This window comes from Amphiprion ocellaris, chromosome 12 (genome assembly GCF_022539595.1).
Source record: "Amphiprion ocellaris isolate individual 3 ecotype Okinawa chromosome 12, ASM2253959v1, whole genome shotgun sequence".
NCBI lineage: Eukaryota > Metazoa > Chordata > Actinopteri > Pomacentridae > Amphiprion > Amphiprion ocellaris.
Window position 1 is genome coordinate 11,695,218 of NC_072777.1, and position 20,654 is coordinate 11,715,871.

General features: G+C 39.9%; 1 protein-coding gene across 1 annotated transcript; it reads right to left on the minus strand.

Annotated features, from left to right (window-relative positions):
- Positions 1-14,106: 14,106 nt before the first annotated feature.
- atf3 (activating transcription factor 3) lies at positions 14,107-18,979 on the minus strand. The gene is made up of 4 exons (XM_023267752.3): positions 18,852-18,979; positions 17,001-17,259; positions 16,771-16,878; positions 14,107-16,570 (listed from the first exon to the last, which is right to left on the minus strand). The coding sequence occupies exons 2-4, from the start codon at positions 17,256-17,258 to the stop codon at positions 16,274-16,276; spliced, it is 663 nt and encodes a 220-aa protein (XP_023123520.1). The 5' UTR covers position 17,259; positions 18,852-18,979; the 3' UTR covers positions 14,107-16,273.
- Between the last annotated feature and the right edge of the window lie 1,675 nt (positions 18,980-20,654).

The following is a 20,654-nucleotide window of genomic DNA, read 5'->3' on the forward strand; positions in this document are numbered from 1 at the left end:
AAAAATCACACTCACATTCACACCTACAGACAATTTAGAATCACCAATTAGCCTCAGCGTGTTTTTGAACTGAGCACCTAGAGAAAATCCACACATGCACAGAGAGAACATGCAAACTCCATGCAGAAAGATCCCTGGAAGGACGAGACATGAACCGGGGATCTTCTAGCTGTGACATGAACATGCTAACCACCAAGCCACTGTGCATCCCACTGCTAATGTTAAATACTATAAATACTTCCATGACACCAATGTGGAGTTGCCATGTTGATAGGAGAGTTAAATGTTCATGTACAATCCAGTCTGATGCACATTGCTTTGTGAATTTTTAGCCTCTTTATTTTATTTTTTGTTTAACCAGATAAAAGACCCATTGAGATGGAGACCTCTTTCACAAGGGTGACCTGGCTAAGAGAGGCAGCAGCAAATGTCATAGTAAACAAAAACAGACAGATAACAATAACAACAAACATTAAAATATTAAATACAAGCAATTAGTTACATAAAATACAGAAGTTATTTTTATAGTAACAACTTAAGAACACAGGCACAGTTCGAAGGATTTCCGTTGTCGATTTCTTAAGATAGAGCGAAAGGCTTCCAATGAAACAAACGCTGACAATTTCAGTTCAGACTGGAGGCCATTCCAAGAAGAGGGGGCAGAGTAACTGAAAGCTTTTTTTTTCCCTTTTCAGTTCGAACACAAAGAGGAGAGAGATACAAAATGTCATATGATCATAGGGCATAACAGCTTCCAGTTCTCTGAAGAAAAGTGCATAAATAAGTAGGACCCAAACCAAGAAGAGCCTTATAAACCAGAGTCATCCAGTGTGTGTATCGCCTTACATTCAAGGAAGAAATGCCAGCTTTAGCATAGAATTGGCAGTGGTGGGCGACGCAGCTACAAGCAGTGATAAGCCTCAGGGCACCGTGGTAGACCAGAGTCGAGGACTGTAGGCAGCTGGTTGAAGCACACATATACACAACATCGCTGTAATCAAGTATCGGCAAAAAAGTAGCTGACATCAGAAGCTTCCGAGCTCTGAGGGAGAAACATGATTTGTTTCTATAGTAGAAACCGAGCTTCACCTTTAAACCTGTGGCTGCTTATCATGGTTTTAACCAGACTATAGTGTTCAATTCAATTCTGCAGCACAGGACTATATTTTAGACCGTAGTTTGTTTCTTGCTTGCAGATGTTATCATGAAATTGCATCCCTACACAAAACCAGGTCCACAAAGAAATGGTCTTCCCAGTGCCTGGCCTGCCACTGCGAGCTCGGCCTAATCGCCCCATGTCAGTGCTGGATCGCACTGATACCTAAAAGAAAATGTGGAACCATGGATAATAATCTGTACTCGATATAGATTAATATATTCACTTCTGTTTTTTACCCCTTCTTGTATTGTGACACATCAAAACAATGAATAGCTGTTTTGTTGTTTTGGAGCTGTACCAGGGACACTGTACCTCTGTGTGTTTACTTGTAATGCAAGGTGTCCAGTAAAAAAGGTGAGATAGCTGGCAATCTATGTAAGACTGAAAGTGATTTTACAACACTTATCACTGCTCTAAAAGTTTTATCAGGAGTTACATTTGGCTGTGTCAGAGGTACTTTCCATTCATTTATATTTTAATAGATTCACTTTGATTGATTGATTTAAAAAAGCAAGCTTTCACAAGTATTAATTTAGGAAATTGATTTTTATTATATTCTCCAGTTGTCCATACATTTCAGGTTGAAACAGCCATTCTTGCCTTTCACATTCTGAATAAAGTGATTTTGTTGAATTACAGATAAAACATTTATGCAGTGAAAAGACACAGGTTTTGGAATTTCGAGAACTCAGATGTAGCTCACATTTGTGATTCTCCTGGATAATGTTGCTCAACTGCAGCCTGACTTTCAACTATAAAGCACAGAAAAGTGGCCTCAGAATGCAGCTCCACCCGTCTGGTTCTCCAAGCTGCATGAAACAAATGCTGAGCGTTTGCTTTTGCACGTTCTGCAGGGCCAGACTTCCACAGGACATGACAGCACAGTCAGAGCGAAACCGAGCCCAGGTCAGTTTCAAAATGAGCTGTTGTCTAAATCACCGCCATAAATGACAACAACCGTTGCCCGGCAACCCAGGAAGTAAGTGCTGGGAAAGAGAGCAACATGCCACTCAGCTGTTCTGAAGAAAAAAACAGGAGGCCTGCACAGACTCGGGCACACTTTCACTGCACACACACAAAAAAGAGACAATGACGACATCGACACATTCACACATGGAAAAACAAAGAGCTCCATACCTCTGCTGCCTAAAACCAGTGATGATGAAATGCAAAGATACACATGGATAAACACACACAGATTTCTGTTGAAATTCCGATTCAGTTCTTGGCTGATTCCCATGTTGATAATTGCGGTTAGGCAGAGAATGGGGCTGCTGCCTAGACTTGAGAAATACTGAGGTCATAAACAAAGCCAGCCTCACCACCAACTCACCTCCAAGTCTTTCTAATTCATTTTTTGTAAGGAACCGTTCAGCTCTTATTGTCTGTACATTTTTATTTCCCAACACAAAGGGCCTTCAAACTTTTCCACACTATAATGCAATCTAAAACAGAAGTGTGTAACATTATGTAAATGTCAAATGATCGATTCAAAACTGTCATCGTACAGAAACTGCAACACTTCTTAGAACATTAAGGCATTTGTTCTCATGTAAAATTAACCTAAATAAAAAACCTATACATTTACTATACTTAAAATACAGGTCCCACAGTAGGAACTCAATGCAACAAAAGTCAGTACAGCATTTGTTACTAAGATTAAAATCTTTTATTTTTCCAATACTTTGGACATTCTCATTTATTTATGATGACAGGCGTAATCTTCCTCAGTTTAGAGGATACCACAAAACTTTGGTACAATGTTTTGTCATTTTTGGAAGACATTTTTTTAATTTTAGCTGCTATTGGCCAGCTATTGGCCGGGTTTTGTTCAATTCCGGTCAGGCAGTATACTTGACCAGCCCATTGTTCTTTGTTCTTCTTTAGAAATGCTTCAGAGCTTCTGCAGACTGTGAGTTATCTTGTTAGTCAGTGTTTTAGTATATCCATTGACAATCATGATGTCATTTATAAAAATCATCTCACCAACCCATTTTGACTCATACGGGCCTATATTTCACATTCCCTCCTCCGTGATTCACTGTCAGGACAATGCATTCACTGTAGTCCTGGGCAGGTTCACGCTGAACATGCTGGACTCCATTTGAACAGAACAAATGAACAGTGTAGTCAAAGAGCAAGGAATGATTTTTTCTTGGACTCCATATGCCTGCAGCTTTCAAAGAAACTCAGCTTTCTATTGATAACCCCTGTTCTAAGTCTGAAGCACCTCTCTGTCTGATTTTCAGAGCTAGATTGTACAAATAGCAGCCTATCTGTGACATCATTTTAGGGAGGCCACCACTGCAGCTATGATTAGTGGTACTATTGCTCGTCCTGTACCTCCTGACCACTGCTGCTTTTTGTCGCTGATCTTTCTGTATTCTTTTCCATCTTTGTGAAGTCTTAAAATCAGATGCTTAAGTTCTTCTGGCACTTCTTTTCCACATGGAGCCATGCTGCAGACAGAATGCAGACTAGTTTCAGGTGCTAACATATCATTTTATAGCCATGTTCATGCAGTGAAACTAGCTGGAAATCACAGCTCAGTTTTGTTTAGATGATTTCAGGTTTCCCAACTTGTGTGTCTATAATCCCAGGTGTGTTAACTTTTGTTACATAGAGTTTCTTCTTTAGGGATCGCATTTTTATTGTGGGGTTTCTAAGGTATTTGTTTTTGATAGTGGAAATATTCTATGTACCAACTTAGAAATAATGCAGTCACTGAGAAGTGATACAACTTTGAATATTTTAAAATCTAGAAGATATTTCTCACTTCTTATATATACTGCACATTTCTGGGGAAGAAATGCTGTTGATTATTTATTTTTATGTCACATTTTGCAAATATTGTGTCCAAAATCATTTATTTCCAAAAAGCACCTCGTACTACTAGCTTTTGCAAACATCAGTTCAGTAACAAGTTGCACACATAATTCACAGCTACGTTTGGTGCTGAGTTTGTTTGCCTAAAGCCTGTCTGTTGGCATCCTGTTGCAAGTAATTCTTGGGTTGACCTTATGGGTACATAATTGTCTTTAAAAACCTCTCAAAAATCTATAAAAAGCAGGCAATCAGAAACAGAAGCTACACCTACAAAGAAATTCTCCCTAAAAAAACAAACAAAACACACCCACACTCTAGTATACACTCACCTTGTACCTGCAACACATGTAAGCACACATTTCTGATGAAACTTGGAATGAATTCTCAGGAAGTTCTCTGGAATTGCTGGCACATAGCCCATTTTATTGCATCACTGGACAGCACTTTATTATTTACAACTGGTTTACTTCAGAGTATATGGCTTTCTGTGTTTTTACAGCGTGTGGGAGGTTGTACACTTGTACTTCCAACTAAGTGATTATATAAACACATTAGAATTATTATTGCGTCTCATTCGTTTTGTTCTGGGGGGGGTTTCCTTGAATTTAGTGGGGGAAGATTTCCTAAGAAATGATTATCCAAAAGATTTCCTGAAAGTTAGTTTTTGTACTTACTAAGCTGCAAAAAGAAAGAATATATTCCTTAATGTTTACATGTAGGATAGTTTCTTTCTAAATGGTCTGACTAGCCTCCTAAACAACGAACAAAACCATAAAATACAAATTTTGTGACATCAAATCTTAAACCATCTGATGTTTAATTTGAGATACATTTCTAACTATACAGACTGTTGATGTGAAAATAAGCAAACTCTATTTTGAACTACAAACGATGGACTGTTAACACATTCTAACAAGCACAACCAGCAGTGCTCATGAGTGGGAAGTCAGAGCAAGATTATGTCCTTACCACTGCATTGACAAACCTTTCTGATAAGTCTAGGTGCCTTCATGACAACGCCACGTTCTGGGACGAGTAGTGTCAACCCCCCACATGTGGAGAAAAGAAGCAGGAAACAACGCTGCGTTCCAAGTCACCTACTTTTTCCTTCTAGCACGTACTACAGCTGGCCTAACAAAGTACATACTGTTACATGCAGTGTGTTTACAGTTGGCACACACTACTTCTTGTTAAGCTTTGATTGTCTTGGTCATTTCCTGTCAAAGTCTACAATGTGAGATGAGATGTTTGTGGGCTTTAGGCAGCTCCAGCTTGTAACTCGAGTGAGACAGAATGGTTAGAAATAGATCAAATCATTTTAGCATTTAATAGCTGAGTTGAACTATCTAGAAATAAAATGAGAAATAGCCACATCACTTTCACTAGTTGTATTCATGTCAGAACTGTCATCCCAGATGCCATTGTAACTTGTCCAAACTGTACACAGTGTACACTGTATTACATTGCTCATACGAGACTTCCCATTGGATATTGGTCCAGCAAAGCATTTGAACAGCGTTAGCAGAAGCATCCTGTGGTAGATAAGATCATTGGAAAATGCTCTGAAAGAGGAACAGCTCATCAGCAAGGGTTTTATAGAGAAAGAGAGTTTTGTTCTTTGAAGACTTACTGTTGAAATGAACTATGGGCAGCTCTGACTTGGCAGTAAAATGTTTTGTCATACGTGATTACTCATATGTTTAAAATGTGAGCTGTCCCACCCTCCCACTCAACTTCTGGCATAACTACAGGTACAAAGTAACTGTGGCTAGTTTAATGTAATTTAATTTAGGATATCTAATGTACAGACAATGTACAGTACATATTTTGAAATGAGGCAAATTAAAGGAATTGTAAACTAGAATTAAAGCTGCAAGCAGTGTTGAACGGATCCTCGCATCCTTGCTGGTCAGTGAAGGATGTCCACCAGGTGGCGCTGTGACTGAGAATGTATTTTGGCCTATGTATCTGGTGAAGGCTGGATTCTGATCACATATGTAAAGTTTTAGGCAGATCGGGGCATGTAGAGGCTAGTTAGATAGCACTTCCTGTCCATCCACCGGGTGGCGCTATCACGTGACTGTATTTTGGCCTGTGAATGTCATCAGGGCAGGACTCTTATCACACATGTAAAGTTTGAGGCAGATTGGAGCATGTACAGGCTAGTTACACAGCATTTCCAGTTATATGGCAAAATGTTGAAATTCCGGAGGCCACCATTTCCACATCCTCAGACTTCTGCCGAGCAATTTGATAACTTTTGATCACACATGCCGGGAGTACATCCTTGCCGAATTTCAGCTCTGTCGTGGTTGCTCTGTTTGAGTCGATAGCATATGAAAATGTGCAAAAATTGGTCAGAAATCATCCAAAATATGTCACATAATTCAAAATGGCCAACTTCCTGTTGTGTTTTGGGTATGGTTGTAATAGGCTTTTTTTGTGGGTATTGATGTGTTACATATGTGTACCAAATTTCATAGCTGTAGATGACACATACTGGCAGTAAATATTTTAAATTTTCCAGGTGGCGCTATTGAGCCATTTTGGCTCATACCTATGCAAGTCCCTTAAAATATCAAATTTTTTTGCCGGTCCTTTCACATGTTTTGGAGTATTTTTAGGCAAATCTGACTTTCAAGAAAAAGAATCTCGGAATAATAATAAACGCATGGGTTTTAATAGGGTCTTTGCACCATTTAGTGCTAATTATGACAAGTGAGAGTAAAATGTAGATCTGTCACTACAATTACAAATAATCACAATTCAGTTACAGATCTGTGACATCTAGAAAAATACTTACAATATAGATATCTGAGATGACAACAGTGGATAACTGTTCATTTTGACAAGGAAGAATTGAATTCTGGACATCTGCAATAATTTTCCTGTCTGGCTATTAAATGTTAAAACAGCTAGCAATAGCAGAAAGCCAAGCTGGCTTCCATAGTCTAAAAAATGAGACTAGATGTAATAAAACATCCTGGTATTTTGGGCAAACTGTGTATTGTGACATCCTGAACCATTTTCTGACTTACTAGTATACAGTATGGTAGTGTGGGTATTGAAACACCCCAACATGCTCATGACAGTCTTGCTCAGCCAGTTCATTCTGTATTATCATTCTACTGCATGGGAGAAAACACTCTGAAAACTTGAAACTAATCACAATTGTATTGGACAGACCTAAGGATGCGGCTTGTGTGTTTAAAAATAGTAATGGGGAGCTGTTACACTTAACAAAAAAATGGCAGCCTGACTGACAGCATGATCCTAATCCTTTGCAAAACTTAAAATTTTCAGTGTGGTAGGTTGCTAGCTCAGATAGCAAAAGGGATTTGAAAATGGAGAAATGTGTGGCCAATGGAAGGCTTATACCCAGAGTCTACATTTAGACTAGACCTGTGATATTCCTTCCTACTTTCCTTTAATACGGTTTTACATCATGTGTGGCATTTCCTGTTTTATTGTTCATCAGCAACCTTTCCATATGTTTGCTGTTTCCGCAGCTCCCACTGCAGTGTTGGAGGGAAGTGACAAATACTCACACATGTATGCCAAATATTACTGGGAGAGGGGATGATGCAGAGGTCATGCTGCGACCTTTATTTCTCGTTGACAGTGTCGCTTGTTCAGTCTGCCGTTGACATTGATTCACATCCTGATACCGGATCCACTTTTTCTGTTCTTAACGTCATCTTTGACACACGTAGCTTAAACTGTTTGTAATATGCACTGCCAGTTCTCTGAAAAAAATGAAGGATACATGAGGGAAACGACAGTTATTTTAAAGGAAGTTCTGTATATCAGGGTTGCAGAGGGTGTTGAACATTCATAAGTGAAAGAAAATGCAGAAAAGTAAGAGTTAGCTACATAATATTACTCCCTAATAGTCTTAATATTGCTATGGAACCAGCCTGTAATGTAAAAATGGAGCGCCATTTGTAGCCAACATGCAGTATTCAAACCATCATACCATCAGAATCAATGTCCCTAATTTCAACCATGGCCCAGAGGAACCCAGAACAAATAAGATGCAGGTCAAAGTAAATTTAATTGAACACAAATCAAATAGTTTAAACACCAAAAATTAAGAGAGCTGAGATCTGCAGGCCAGACAATCAAAAGAAGAAGAAGGCCTTATACCAGGCCACACAGGTGATGATTAGATTTTAGCTTCTTCCCTAAACTGAAGCTTAAAAATGACTCTCAGCTCAACGAATTTTGAAAAAACAACAACTGTAAACTATTTAAGAGGACAAAAGTCAGTGCCTGTGATGAAGAGTCTGCTTCTCCTCCTCCTCTGCCTTCTATGCACACAGCTGAGCAGAAATAGACAGAACAGGTAACAGTGATGTCAACACAGAGGCATGTTGGAACCACGTCTGAGACACCTGCAATATCTTCGTTCTTGGAAAAAAGTTTTCCCCCAGCAGGGTTCGAAAGAAAAGACGAGCTGAAAATAAATCAAGCGTATTGAAACCTATTTGGACATCAGGATGTGGTTCAGAAGCCACGATAAACTTAACACACATTCATCGGATGTTTTGACATGAAACTCCCACATCAATAATGTCATAAATTCCATTATTACCGAGTCGTCGAACAAATGTTACCGAAGCTTCCGCCGGAACTTTTCTGAAAGCAGATTGAGAAATCGAGAGCCTCGGATGCCAGACTTTGCCCTCCTGTCACAGCGCTCACGTTCCTCTTATTTCCATGTCAGTGTCTGAGTCAGCAGTTCTTCAGATCACAACAATGAATATACTAGGAATTTGTTCTACCTGCACGTTTAGGTGACCGTTCAAACTTGAACTTGATACTTCTAGATGCTTGCATGTTCAGCCGTGACCTCTGACTTCAGTACACAGAAATCTGTTGGTCAAAGATTATGACACCACTGTTGCATCAGTCACTTAGCCTCCGTTTGTGACTGAATTACATCAGTTTCCCCCTCAATCGAGAGAATGACAAACCATCTTCCCTCTCCAGTTCACCCTCCTCCCCTCTTTGTGTGTGTGAGTGTGTACTTTGGCCTGATATTACACAATATGCTCGAGAAAAGCAACCACTGGTCTGGACCACAGGCCACAGTACTTCGTGATTTCAAGTTTCACTGCACATCAATAAAACCAGATAGAAACATCTTGGTTTATAATCAGTGTGATCAAAGTTAAAGGTGAAACCTGGAATCTCTTCCTGGAACAATTTACCTTACTGCAACCTCAGTTTTGACCCCAAGCTGAACCGAGAACAAGCCGTACTGCGCAGCCGGCTGCTTTCCACAGCACTCAGGGTGTGTTGAAACTTGGACTTCTCACTTCTGCTTCCACTTGAAAGGTGAACCAAATAATGTACTTTTCCAAAAAGAGCTTGTAAAATGTAAAAAAAAAAAAAAAAAAAAAAGAACATTTATGAACACAGCGTACGAGAGTTAAAATTTTGTAGATTGCAATATGAGTTGGAAAACTACCACATAATTGTCTGTGAAGTAATACATTGGTTTTGTTTTTTTTTCCTGAATTAAGATAGAGAGAAAAAGTAAAAAGTTCGGAGTTTAGAAAGCCATGTTTGTTTCACAAGCACCTTCATGTCAGATGCTGTTCACTCCACTGATTTCTAATAAACCAATTAATCCAGAGAAGACAGCTGAAAACATGCCATGCCATCTTTTTCACATTCTCCTTTTTTAGAATTGAGGAGTAGATTGAGGGATTTTAAGTCATCTCTTAGCAGGAAAAAATGAAGAAGCAAAGTACCTACGCAGATGAAGCAGACAATGTACAGCTAATCCGAAAATTATTTATACTTATGCCAAACTTTGATTTATAGTGAATCTTCATCTGACCAATAGTTTTCTTCTGTCTGGAAATGACATAGACATATAAGAAAAGACAGTCAAGCATTGTGTTGGAGATGTAAATACTTCCATGCTGTTTATATAATCAGTGTCAAAACCTTTATTTGAACAGTTCTTATATTTGCTACTATTCTTTCTACATGGCTCCACTGGGATTTTGTTCTACTTCTCTTTGTAATGATCTCCAGGTTTTTGCGGTTTGAAGAATTCATTGCCATGTAGTTCCTCCACAGATTCTTGATGGGATTCAGGTCTGGACTCCGAAGTGTTGGTATTGATTGTGGAAACCATTTCTTGACAACTTTGACTAGATGTTTCACGTTCTTGTTTTGTTGAAGATTCAGTGCTGGTCATCGGCAAGTTTTTCTGCAGACTGCCTGATGTTTTCCTCCACAATCTTAATGTCTTTCTTATTATGCCATTTACTTTGACGTGGCTGATCCATCGGCTATAAACACCCTTGAAGCATTACATTCTCACCAACATGCGACTATGAGGATGGTGTTGTTAGGTTGAATGCTTCTCCGTTCTTTGACCAACACAGAAGCTCGACAAGACACACTTCTGTGTCTTGTCGAGTTTCTGTGTGTCTGTCTTGGAGAAATAGAGTCCTTGTTGGTTCGGTGCACATGGAGACCAGCTTTGTAGAGCGTCTGCTGGAGTTTCTGTCTTAAGATGTTGCCACCAGAACTGCTCAGAATCATCAGGATGGTCCTCAAGTTGATTGTTGGCTTCTTATTGGCCTTTAACATTACTGCTACGGCACGTTTGGCCTACTACCACACTTTCAGACTCAAACTCCTTGTACTTTGGATTATACTTTGCACCTAGCACATGGTAGAAACAAGTTTTTCTATTTTCACTGTTATAGAAGTTACATATTTTCAAAATTTCCCCAAAAGGGTGTCAATACTGTGTGTGTGAAGTACTGGTTGTTAAAGGACCGGATTGTATTTAAACTATTTCATATCTCATTCATCATAACCCAGAACCCTCACAATACAAACAAATCGGTTACCTCTCTAACAGAAGACAGGCAACAATAACTTCACTTTACAGACCCTTTGACTCTCACAGTAGCATGGAAAAACCACCAGACTTGACATCTTTCTTTATCCAAACTACATTTGCTCTGAGACTTTTCAACTTCCGTCTTTCTGTTACTTGTTATAGTGCAAGATATTACAGGTTTTAGATGGAACTGAAATATGCAGCTGTTGTTTGTCTGCCATGCTTTTGTGCTATTTTCTCTCTGACTCCAAAACTGTCTACAAGTCTTGTAGACTCAGTGATGCGCACTGAGTGGAGGCAGGTATGTCATTAGTCAGACAGGTAGGTCATCCGACCAAACATGCTGACCGGATGCAATGATTCACTGGGTTTTTTACAGTGCTGTGACTGCTACAGATTAAAAATGTATTATTTGACTTATCAGAGCACCTGATTTAAGGATGCCAGAATGTGAAAAATCTGAACAAATACAACCAAACTGCATCTGATATCATGATATGCATCTGCCCATCTCCAGCTTATCTGAGGAGCACAAGTGTGCCAAAGTAAGAATGGAGATGATGTTACAGGCTTCCAGCGATCCAATCATAGGGGCTTGCAATAGGAGGATGCTGGTGGACCTCGACTAAAAGCTCTGCTCCCCACTTGAGATCGCATCCACCAACCTGCGATCAGGCCTGGTGCTATGATCAGCTTCGCTTCGGCAGGTCTACATCATCGAGCTCACAGTGCCCTGGGAGAGCTCAGTAGAAGAGGCCTATGAGTGCAAGAAGCTGAGATATATGGAGCTTGCCGCTGATGCAAAACAGTGAGGCTGGAAGGTGAGGGTCCGACCAGTTGAAGTAGGCTGCAGAGGCTTCATAGCCACCTCAACATCCAGGCTTCTCCAGGAGATGGGAGTACGAGGGAATGCCCATCGGCAGATGATCAAGGACCTCTCCAGAGCTGCCGAAAAGGGAAGTAAGTGGCTGTGGATGAAGAGAAAGGACTCCACCTGGGCCTTCAGGTGAGTAGATGGCATCTAGGGGGTGAACCTGGGACACTGGAATTCACTGCCCAACCCTCTGGAGGTGTCATGGGCCTATCAGCGAAACACCGATGAAGGAGGACGCCCACTTGATAACCCAGAGGATGCCCTCACTCACGTGACCATCTCACAAAGTCTTAGGTATCTCATGTATGCAAGAAAGGATATCAACATCTAGTCCAACACAACAGATCTCTGGCTGTACCAAGGTAACAATACACATGTTAGCTGATTATTTAACCATATATAAACTAATATAAATGATCAACTCTGTGGTCATGTTTTTTTAATATTTTGCCAAAATAGCATAGCTATGTCTAAATAAGGCATTGGAATATATTAGCCATGCTACAGTGGCAATAAGACAGAACAACAGAGCAGGCAGAGGAAGAAACAGGAGGTGAACCATGAGGGGAGGAATGTGATTCTTGGATTTGCTATAAGGTGTAATTAGCATACCAGTTTTGTATCAAACAATGCAAGCAGGTTGAAACTTGGCTACCAATAAAACCGAGCAGCACTTTCTCACTCTGCTGTTCAGCTTAGATTGATTCTGCTTTCTTTTTAAGAAAAAAAACCCTGAATCTTTTCAACTTTGTAACTCAAAATCTTTTTCTTTTCTGGCATGCATGCTTTAATTAAATTAAGTCAGCTGTAGTATCCAATATTTAACCATTTCAGTATTAAACGAGGTGACTTTGTAGGATAGAGAACAACCCAAACACAATGTGCTCTCAAGGCTCACGTGTTTTACCAGATCCGGTGTAGATGTCTGGGAATTACTACGGAAATTCTCGATGATAGTATGGCACAGTGTTAACACATTTCAGTGTTTGTTTCCATCCCCTTTCAGTCGCTGGTTGTGTCAAACCACATCAAATGTCATCGCTCGAGTAGAGACACGCAGATCTGATCCAGTGATTGTCGGTGTTTATTAAACAAATGTTGGTGGTGAACCAGGAGGGTGCAGTTTGATGCTTGAGGGCAATATGCTGCTTGTTTAATTGCATTATTAGCTGTTCATTTAACTGACTTTAGTCAGTTTAAGTGTGATTGTTGGAATCTTGTATGACGAGTTGGAACACAAATCTGTAGCTTGTTTGAGCTGAACTGTAGTAGTTTTTGTCATCTGAATTGTGGAATTAGACATTTTTAGCATATATTTCATCACATTTTCAACAAATTTGGTTCATAATTAGCTTCATGAATCCTCACAAGCTCAGGTGTTTTCTTTACAAGTCTTACATCAAGTCTTATAACTTGACGTAACTTATTTCATTTCTGAGATTTCACAATCAATAAGTGGTTTAATATATTTGTTTACTTGGTGCCATGGTGTACATAGCGCTTGCTAGTGGTTGATGTAATTACGCTGAGCAGTATTTCACAGCTTATTTTCACAGATAACAGACATCTACCACCTCTGCCTCTGTCTCTGAACAGTCAACATGTCTGATCTTGTCCTTCGCTCCACAGCTGCTCTGAGCTCACATGCAGAAAGTCCGGAGGTGAACTCCTGTTTGTGTTATAAAAGTTTCCACTTTCATAACACAAAAGGGCAGCAGCTTCCCTGGGTGTGTCTGGCAATGTATCGTTTTCTAAAAATGAGTGTCTACATTGAGGTGTTGCTTTTCCTCATTTTCATCCATACTGCTGTATACACAGTTTTGTTCATGTATTTGTGATGAGAATTATCAGGGTTGTAACAAAACCTTCGTATGTGTACATCTGATGAGGGCGCTGATAAGTTATTTCAGCTTGTTATCTCAACATTAGTTTGTTTTATTGTAGAGTAGGAATATGTAATGTATGTGGATGGGACCGAGCTGTAAAAATGAAAACATTTACATGCAATCCATAGCAAAATTGCAGCCTCGGAAATGACCAGCAAATTCAATCAAATTTCTTCTGTAACATTGTTTTAAAATGAAGAATATTAATGAAAATTGCATTAGGTTGTACAGGTGTACAAAATAACCTGCACTCACTGTATAACATCTATGGAAATAAACTATTTTAAATTAAGTCAGCTTGACTTCTGCCTAATTTTACTGGCTTATGCAAACAGTCATGGGCGGCAACACAAACAAGTAGAAAGAGTTAATTTCTAAATTAATTTCTAATTACTGCATGAAATCAGCTTTACATACTCTGCTTTAATTCTTTCTAACCGTCTTTTATCAATCACGTATTGCAGATATGATTTCCAAAAACCAGAGAGGATCATTTACACATTTTTAATTAACAAAGTATCAAAAACAAAACTCGACAGATCACAGAGATGGAAGTACACAGTGCTAGTAGCAGTGCAGCTGTACCTGACATCCTACAATGTATTCATTCAGGCTATAGTGCTGCGGTAGGCAAGCAGCTAAAGAAAATCATTACAGCCTCCAGTAGGTGTAGATAGGCACATTACATTACATAAGAGTCCAACTCAGTGCTTGGTAGATATCTAGTCTAGACTAGAATTGGGACAACTTCCACCACAAACACAACATATACACTATGACCACACACAGACGCCTGCGTCGCTTTAACAGTGTGACTCCCAAATTTTTTTTCTCACATAAAACACACAATAAACCCTCTTCTCTGTACCTAAAAACTTCAGTCCACACCAAGAACAAACATAATGTGCTGTTGAAAAATCCTAAACTATTACCCTTCTTTCTCTGTTTAGGTGTTTCTAACATATGTAAAGCTTGGTGAGGTGTGACAATTATTCAAACACTGATAGCCAGAGTTTCCATTATTTCTTAAAAAAAAAAAAAGAAAAAAGATTGAACACTTCAGATTGATAATATTCTTAGTATTTCAAAAGAAAATACCCAATAAACTCTTGTTAAATTTACTGTCTCAGCTTCTGTTTGCTCAATAAACCACATTTCCTTTAAGGGATCTTTTAAATCTAAGCTTAAAAGGTCAGAGAATGGAGAAGGGAGTGGAAGGAGGGACTCATATTTGGCAGCATGGTCAAGCCTGGATACTGGTTAAGTTCATAACACTCACTAATATGTCATTTCATTGCATAACTTCAGAGTCTGGCGTGTTAGAGGGCGAGCAGTGAGCTAATGCAACACTTCTGATATCCAGCTAATGGCATCTAATGAACACAACATCCAAACCAAAATGTTGTTAATAAATAATTTTTTCAAAAAAAATAACAATCTTTTTTGCTTTGCTCTGTCGAGACCAAAGGAGGCATCTGGTGTTTACATACAGCAGCACAGAGTTAATGCGCAGTCAATACAATGTAAAAGATTTTTTAGGTAGAAAACAACACACCTGAAAAATAACACTCATATTCATGTAGCTTCATCGTCACAGAAGATGTAAAAAAAAAAAAAAAAAAAAAAAAAGAAACAACACTAGATCTGTTAACTTTAAGAGGGAACGCAGTGATAAATAAAGTGTACATAATATATAATAATATACAGTATCCAATTTCTTGGACAGCTTTGTTCACCGGCAAATATCAAATCCATAGGAAAAGTAACATATCATCGGCATACATGATTATATTGTAATTTGTACTCGGATATTTCATTAAGTGCAGAATTATTCCTTAAACCCTGTCTGCAAAGTACTTTTCCCTTTTGTGACTGCTACTCCTTTCTGTTTAACAGCAAACAACCTGACTTGTATTCTTAAATTAGTCAACAACAACAAAAAAAAACCAAAAACATGATGAACTTCTACAGCCTGCGTAGGTCCTGAGTGGTTAGGGGTAGCAGCAGGTTTAGTAATTCACGTTGTATAAAGGACAAGCAGACAGGGTCGATACGGCAACAACATATCATACAGCAGTCATTTAATAAATATACTATTTTTCATACACTAAGCACAAACAACATCTTTTTAAAGTCAGTGACTTGCAGCTCAAACACTCAAACGTCTGCACACACTCACACGATCAATCTGCATCTACTTTCTTTGTGGGCGAACGGTTACATTATGCGCCGGATCACCTTGAAAACACACTTTGGTACAAAAGTCAGACACTAAACCAGACCCTCGACTACTCAAAATACCAGTAAATGTTAAAAAAAAAGCTGTTTTTGTTATTAGGCCTTTAGGATCTGTTCCTTAGCCCTGATTGTTTGTAGTGAACAAAATACATGTTGCATATCAAGGTGCTGTCCATTGCATGTCACATCCCATCCAATCAGAAGCTATGGATTCAAGGAGTGGGAGCGTGCTGAAATCACTTTCTACCACTCTCACTCTCTCTAGCAGCTTGAATGAGACCCAGACGGTGGTTATATTTCACTGTCAGTTCATAAGTCTATGTGGCAACTCAACGTGCCGCTCATCAGTCTGTGCTACATCGACGGCAGACGGTGGCAGAATTGTAAGTCTTGGAAAAGTGACAAAAACGAGCGATCGCTCATAGATGACTGGGACACTGAATGTGATCAAGAGTCAGAAGTCCTGCGTCTAGCGGTGCTACTGTGGAGGTGGAGGTGGAGGAGGGGGAGGTGAGGTTGTGGAGTTGTAAGGTGCTCTCCTTGATGTGCTGGATGAAAAGGTTCCTCTCGTCCTCGGGCGTCTGGCCGTTCTGGGCTCGGACGATGCAGGTCGGCCGGTGCAGGTTGAGCATGTAGACCAGCTGCTGCTTCTGCTGCTTCAGCTCCTCGATCTGAGCTTTCAGGTCGGCGTTGACGCTCTCCAGTTTCTCTGACTCCTGCAGAAAAGGAACAACAAAGAAGGTTAATGCTGCACTAACAAAAATGTTAAATTGGATAGGCACGCTACTTTGTAAAACACCCCAAAAAATGAAGCAACTTCCCACTGCAAATCAGGAGTGTCAGTGTCATAAACAACCTGCTCATAATCTAAAAGCCTAAAAGCTTAGTTATTGCTCCTCAGACTGATGGAAGATACCTTTTGCAAGCATTCTGTCTTCTCCTTCTTCTTGTTGCGGCACTTGGCTGCAGCGATTTTATTCCTCTCTCTCCTCCTCTTTCTCCTCTCATGCTCCTCAGGCGTTACCTGAAAACAGGGAGAAATATGGATTGTTAAAAAAAGCTGCACACTCATAAGGTAAGCACACCTCCTAATCACAGAGTCCAGAAACACACACGAGTACAGATTGCATTCCTCCTCCGTCTTACCTCTCTCTTGCCTAGAGCCCCACATGCGGGTCTTTTGGAGGCTCGGTCTGAGCTGGAGCTGGCGCCGTCGGAGCTCATGTCAGCGCTGAGCCCGTTGGACAGCCGCTTGGTCTGGATGGCCAGCCGGAGCTCCTCTTTCACGATGGGTGTGAAGTTGGTGAAGTCGTCCAGGGTGAGCGTGCCTGGCGGGGAGAGGCAGGGGACCAAGGCGGAGCAGCTGATGTCAGCCAGCGAGGGACCGGAGTGCTGCAGCATCATTCTGGAAACAAAAGAGGTGACTTATGGTTATGAAAGTTACCGAGATTTAGAGGTGGGACACTTTAAGCACACGAAAAAACACTTGCACATAATACTCTTTACAAGAGAGGAAAATAAACTGCTGAAAAATACCCTCAAGATAAATGAAGTCGTATTGAAAGCCCCCATGAACCCAGTACTAAAAGTTTTTTGATTAAGCTATAAAATACAACAATCTCAATACTGTGTAGGACAAATACACATTAAGTTACTGTTGTTATATAAAACACCTGAACACATATCAAGAGCCACAGATAAGTTAGTGGCAGTCGATGATAACCCTTTTTTCCCCCCGTATAATACGTCTGCAGAATTGGGAAATACATCAACAAAAGTCAGTATGAGGTTGTTAAAATGTCAAGAAAGCCTGTTTAAAGAGTAATTTATAGCCACTGAGGCAAGTATGTTTTGTTGGAGAGCCGTCTGAGCTTGAATAAATGTTTCACTTCTGGAAAAATGCCATAAAAATATTAGCGAGACTCTTTAATAGGCGTGGATGTTTACTATGTAAACAGAGGAGTGACTAATGGGTAATTGTGACGGCTTGATTCCCTATATCGGCTCTGTGAGACCAAAACAAAACAAACACATTTATCTAACAGCCAGACACTGTATGATGAAAAAAAAAAATAGCTACTGCTGTTAGTAGTAAAGTCACATATGCAACTAAATCATTAAAAAGTAATATTTGCCAGTTTATCTTTATATTGTTTCTCCAAGTTTGCTATCATGTGTTTGGGAATTTATTAAAGAAAGTGTTTGGTATCCCAAAGTTAAGAAAACAGAAATTATTTTCATGTTAGCTCCAAAAATTTGGGAGACACAAAAATACTAGCATCCATGGAAAATTCAGTTAATACACAATGTATTTTTTATATATATTTAAGTTCTAAGTTTTGTTCTTAAGGTCCTAAATTGCATTTGCTGTTTTTTTTTATTAATTTGACAATGCACAAAAAACAAACAAAAATATATCAAAATAATGCTGTTGCAAATCATAGACAAATCCCAGACTGTTAGAATAAAAAAAAGCAGTTATTCTATGGAAAATAAATCACTTTTTGTTTGTTTCTTTTCATTAAAAAACAACTGACACAAGGGTTAAAAGCTTGAAAATGAATGAATATTTGTTTGTTATGATCCAGACTGATGTTTGTTAAAAAAAAAAAAATCAAATCAGTGAAAGTGGAAAGTAATATTAATCTATAATAATTTCATGACAACTCTTTAGTCGAGGGCTTTTTTTTGGTCTTTAATATCGTAAGTGTGAGTTTAAAGAGGAAATTTCAATTATTCTCAGAAGAGTTATAAATCCTAAACAAAATAAGACAAATAACTTACTTAATGATAAATTACTACTGTGTTTCATGCCAAAAAAGTTCCACTCCTTAATGTTTTAATTCAACACAGACGCGTGTTGAAGTTAGCAAAGCGTCCCGGGACGCGGAGGCACCGGGACTCCTCCGCTACTTCACCGGGACGCCGGAGCCACTTCACCGGCTTCTCTCCCGGTCCAACCCCCGCCTCCCCGGCAGAATAAAAACAAACACCTACCTGTTAAAGCTGTGGGTGTCCGGATCAGACGAACTGGGGCTGAATAAATCGCTCCTCTGTCTTATAGCGTGCAGCCGCTCGGCTCCTCCCGTGTTTCGCTTCCCGTCGGTGGTTAAAGTTGCACTTGTGGCGGCTCCGTTGCATCACCGACTCTTATGGGCCGCGGAGGGGGCGTGGCCACTGACGCACCCAAGGAATCCTACTAGAAGGAGGAGGGAGGGGGGAGGAGGTGGGGAGGGGAGAGCGGGGGGGGGGTGACGTCATCCTATTTATAGACGGCTGATCCTTGCGATGATGCAATCTAGCAACCCCTGCTGCTCTGCCATAACAGGACAGGCTTCCCCCTCCTCCCCTCCTCTCCCCAATCTTTTTCTCCTCTTCCTCCATCTTCCTCCTGTCTCTTTTTCCTCCACTCTCTTCCTCTTCTCCTTTGCTCTTTTCCTCCTTCCTCCCATCCACTCCTCTACCTCTCCTCTCCCACTCTTTGAACTCTTTCATCTCTCTTCTCCATCTGTCACTTTATCCCTCTTAACTTTTGGTTTTTCTTCCCCTTCACCTCCTTGTCTCCTTTTCCATCCTTCCTCTATATACTTCCTTGTCGTCTCTTCCCATTTTTTCTTTTTCCCTCCCACTTTTCTTCTGCTTCTTGTTTTATTAAATTGTTTTCTCATCTCTGTTTCATTTCCTTTATTCCTCTCTTCGACATCTCCCTCCTTCTTTCTTCTTTTCATCCAAACTCTTTTCATCTCCTTTCCTCCCTCCTTTCCTCCCATCCTTCCTCGTCTCCTTCTTTACCTCCCTTTCTTCCTTTTTCCATCCTGTCCTCTTTTTCCTCCCCTGTTTTTCATCTTTTCCTCTAATTTTTCACACTCTACCTCTTCTTCTTTGCTCTTTTCACTTCTTTTCATCGTCTCCTCCTTTCTTAATTTTACTCCTCCACCTCTTCTTCCCCTTTCCGTCATCCCTAATCATTCTCTCCTTTTTCATCCTTTCCTCATCTCTTCATCATTATTTTGCTCTCTTTCTTTCCTTTACATCTATCACAGCTTATTTCTTTACACCTTCATCTCCTTTTCTATCCTCCTTTCAGTCTCCCATTGTTAAATTTCCTCTGTTTCTTCTCCTTTTTTCTTTCCTCCTCCTTTCCTCTGTCATTTCTTCTTCTTCTTATTTTTTACTCATTTTCATCCCTTGATCATGCTGCTCTCTCACTTTCTCCTTCCTCTATTCTTCTACTTATTTCTTCCCCTCTCTTCCGTTTCTTTCCACCTTTCTCCTTTTTCTCTTCCTCCCTTTCACATTTTTTTATTCCACTCTTCTTTCTCACTCTTTACTCCTCTCCCTTTTAACTTCTATTATTACCTCACACCTTTCTTTTCTTATCTTTCCTCCCTTCTTTATATCTCTCCCTCCCCCTATCTTCTTTTCATCTGAACTTTTCTCCTCTACTAACTCTCTTTCTTCCTCCTCCTGTCCTTCCCCGTCTCATTTTTGCATCCCTTCTTCATTGTTTCCCCCCCGACTCCCTCAGATGAATAAAAATCTCTCTATCCATAAATTTTTTTAAAAAGCTGAATGAAACTTCTAAAGTCAAATAAGCACATGAATAAATAAACTGTGACTTGTTCATCCTCCCTCTCTGTTCTCCGTCTCCTCTCCCTGTTTTGACACTGACATGGATTTCCATTCCGCACATTCCACGTTAACGAGTGAATCAGGCCGTTCAGGCTGAATGACAGCAGACGGTTATTTATTGTGTGGTTACATCTCACCAGCTGAGGTATAAAACCATGAGCTCGGACT

Excerpts from the sequence above, each read along its gene's own strand:
- atf3 (XM_023267752.3), bottom strand. The coding sequence starts at position 17,258 with ATGATGCTGCAGCACTCCGGTCCCTCGCTGGCTGACATCAGCTGCTCC. Across the intron at positions 16,879-17,000 it reads GGGCTCTAGGCAAGAGAGAG|GTAACGCCTGAGGAGCATGA; the intron begins GTAAGACGGAGG and ends CCCTGTTTTCAG. Across the intron at positions 16,571-16,770 it reads AGACAGAATGCTTGCAAAAG|GAGTCAGAGAAACTGGAGAG; the intron begins GTATCTTCCATC and ends CCTTTTCTGCAG.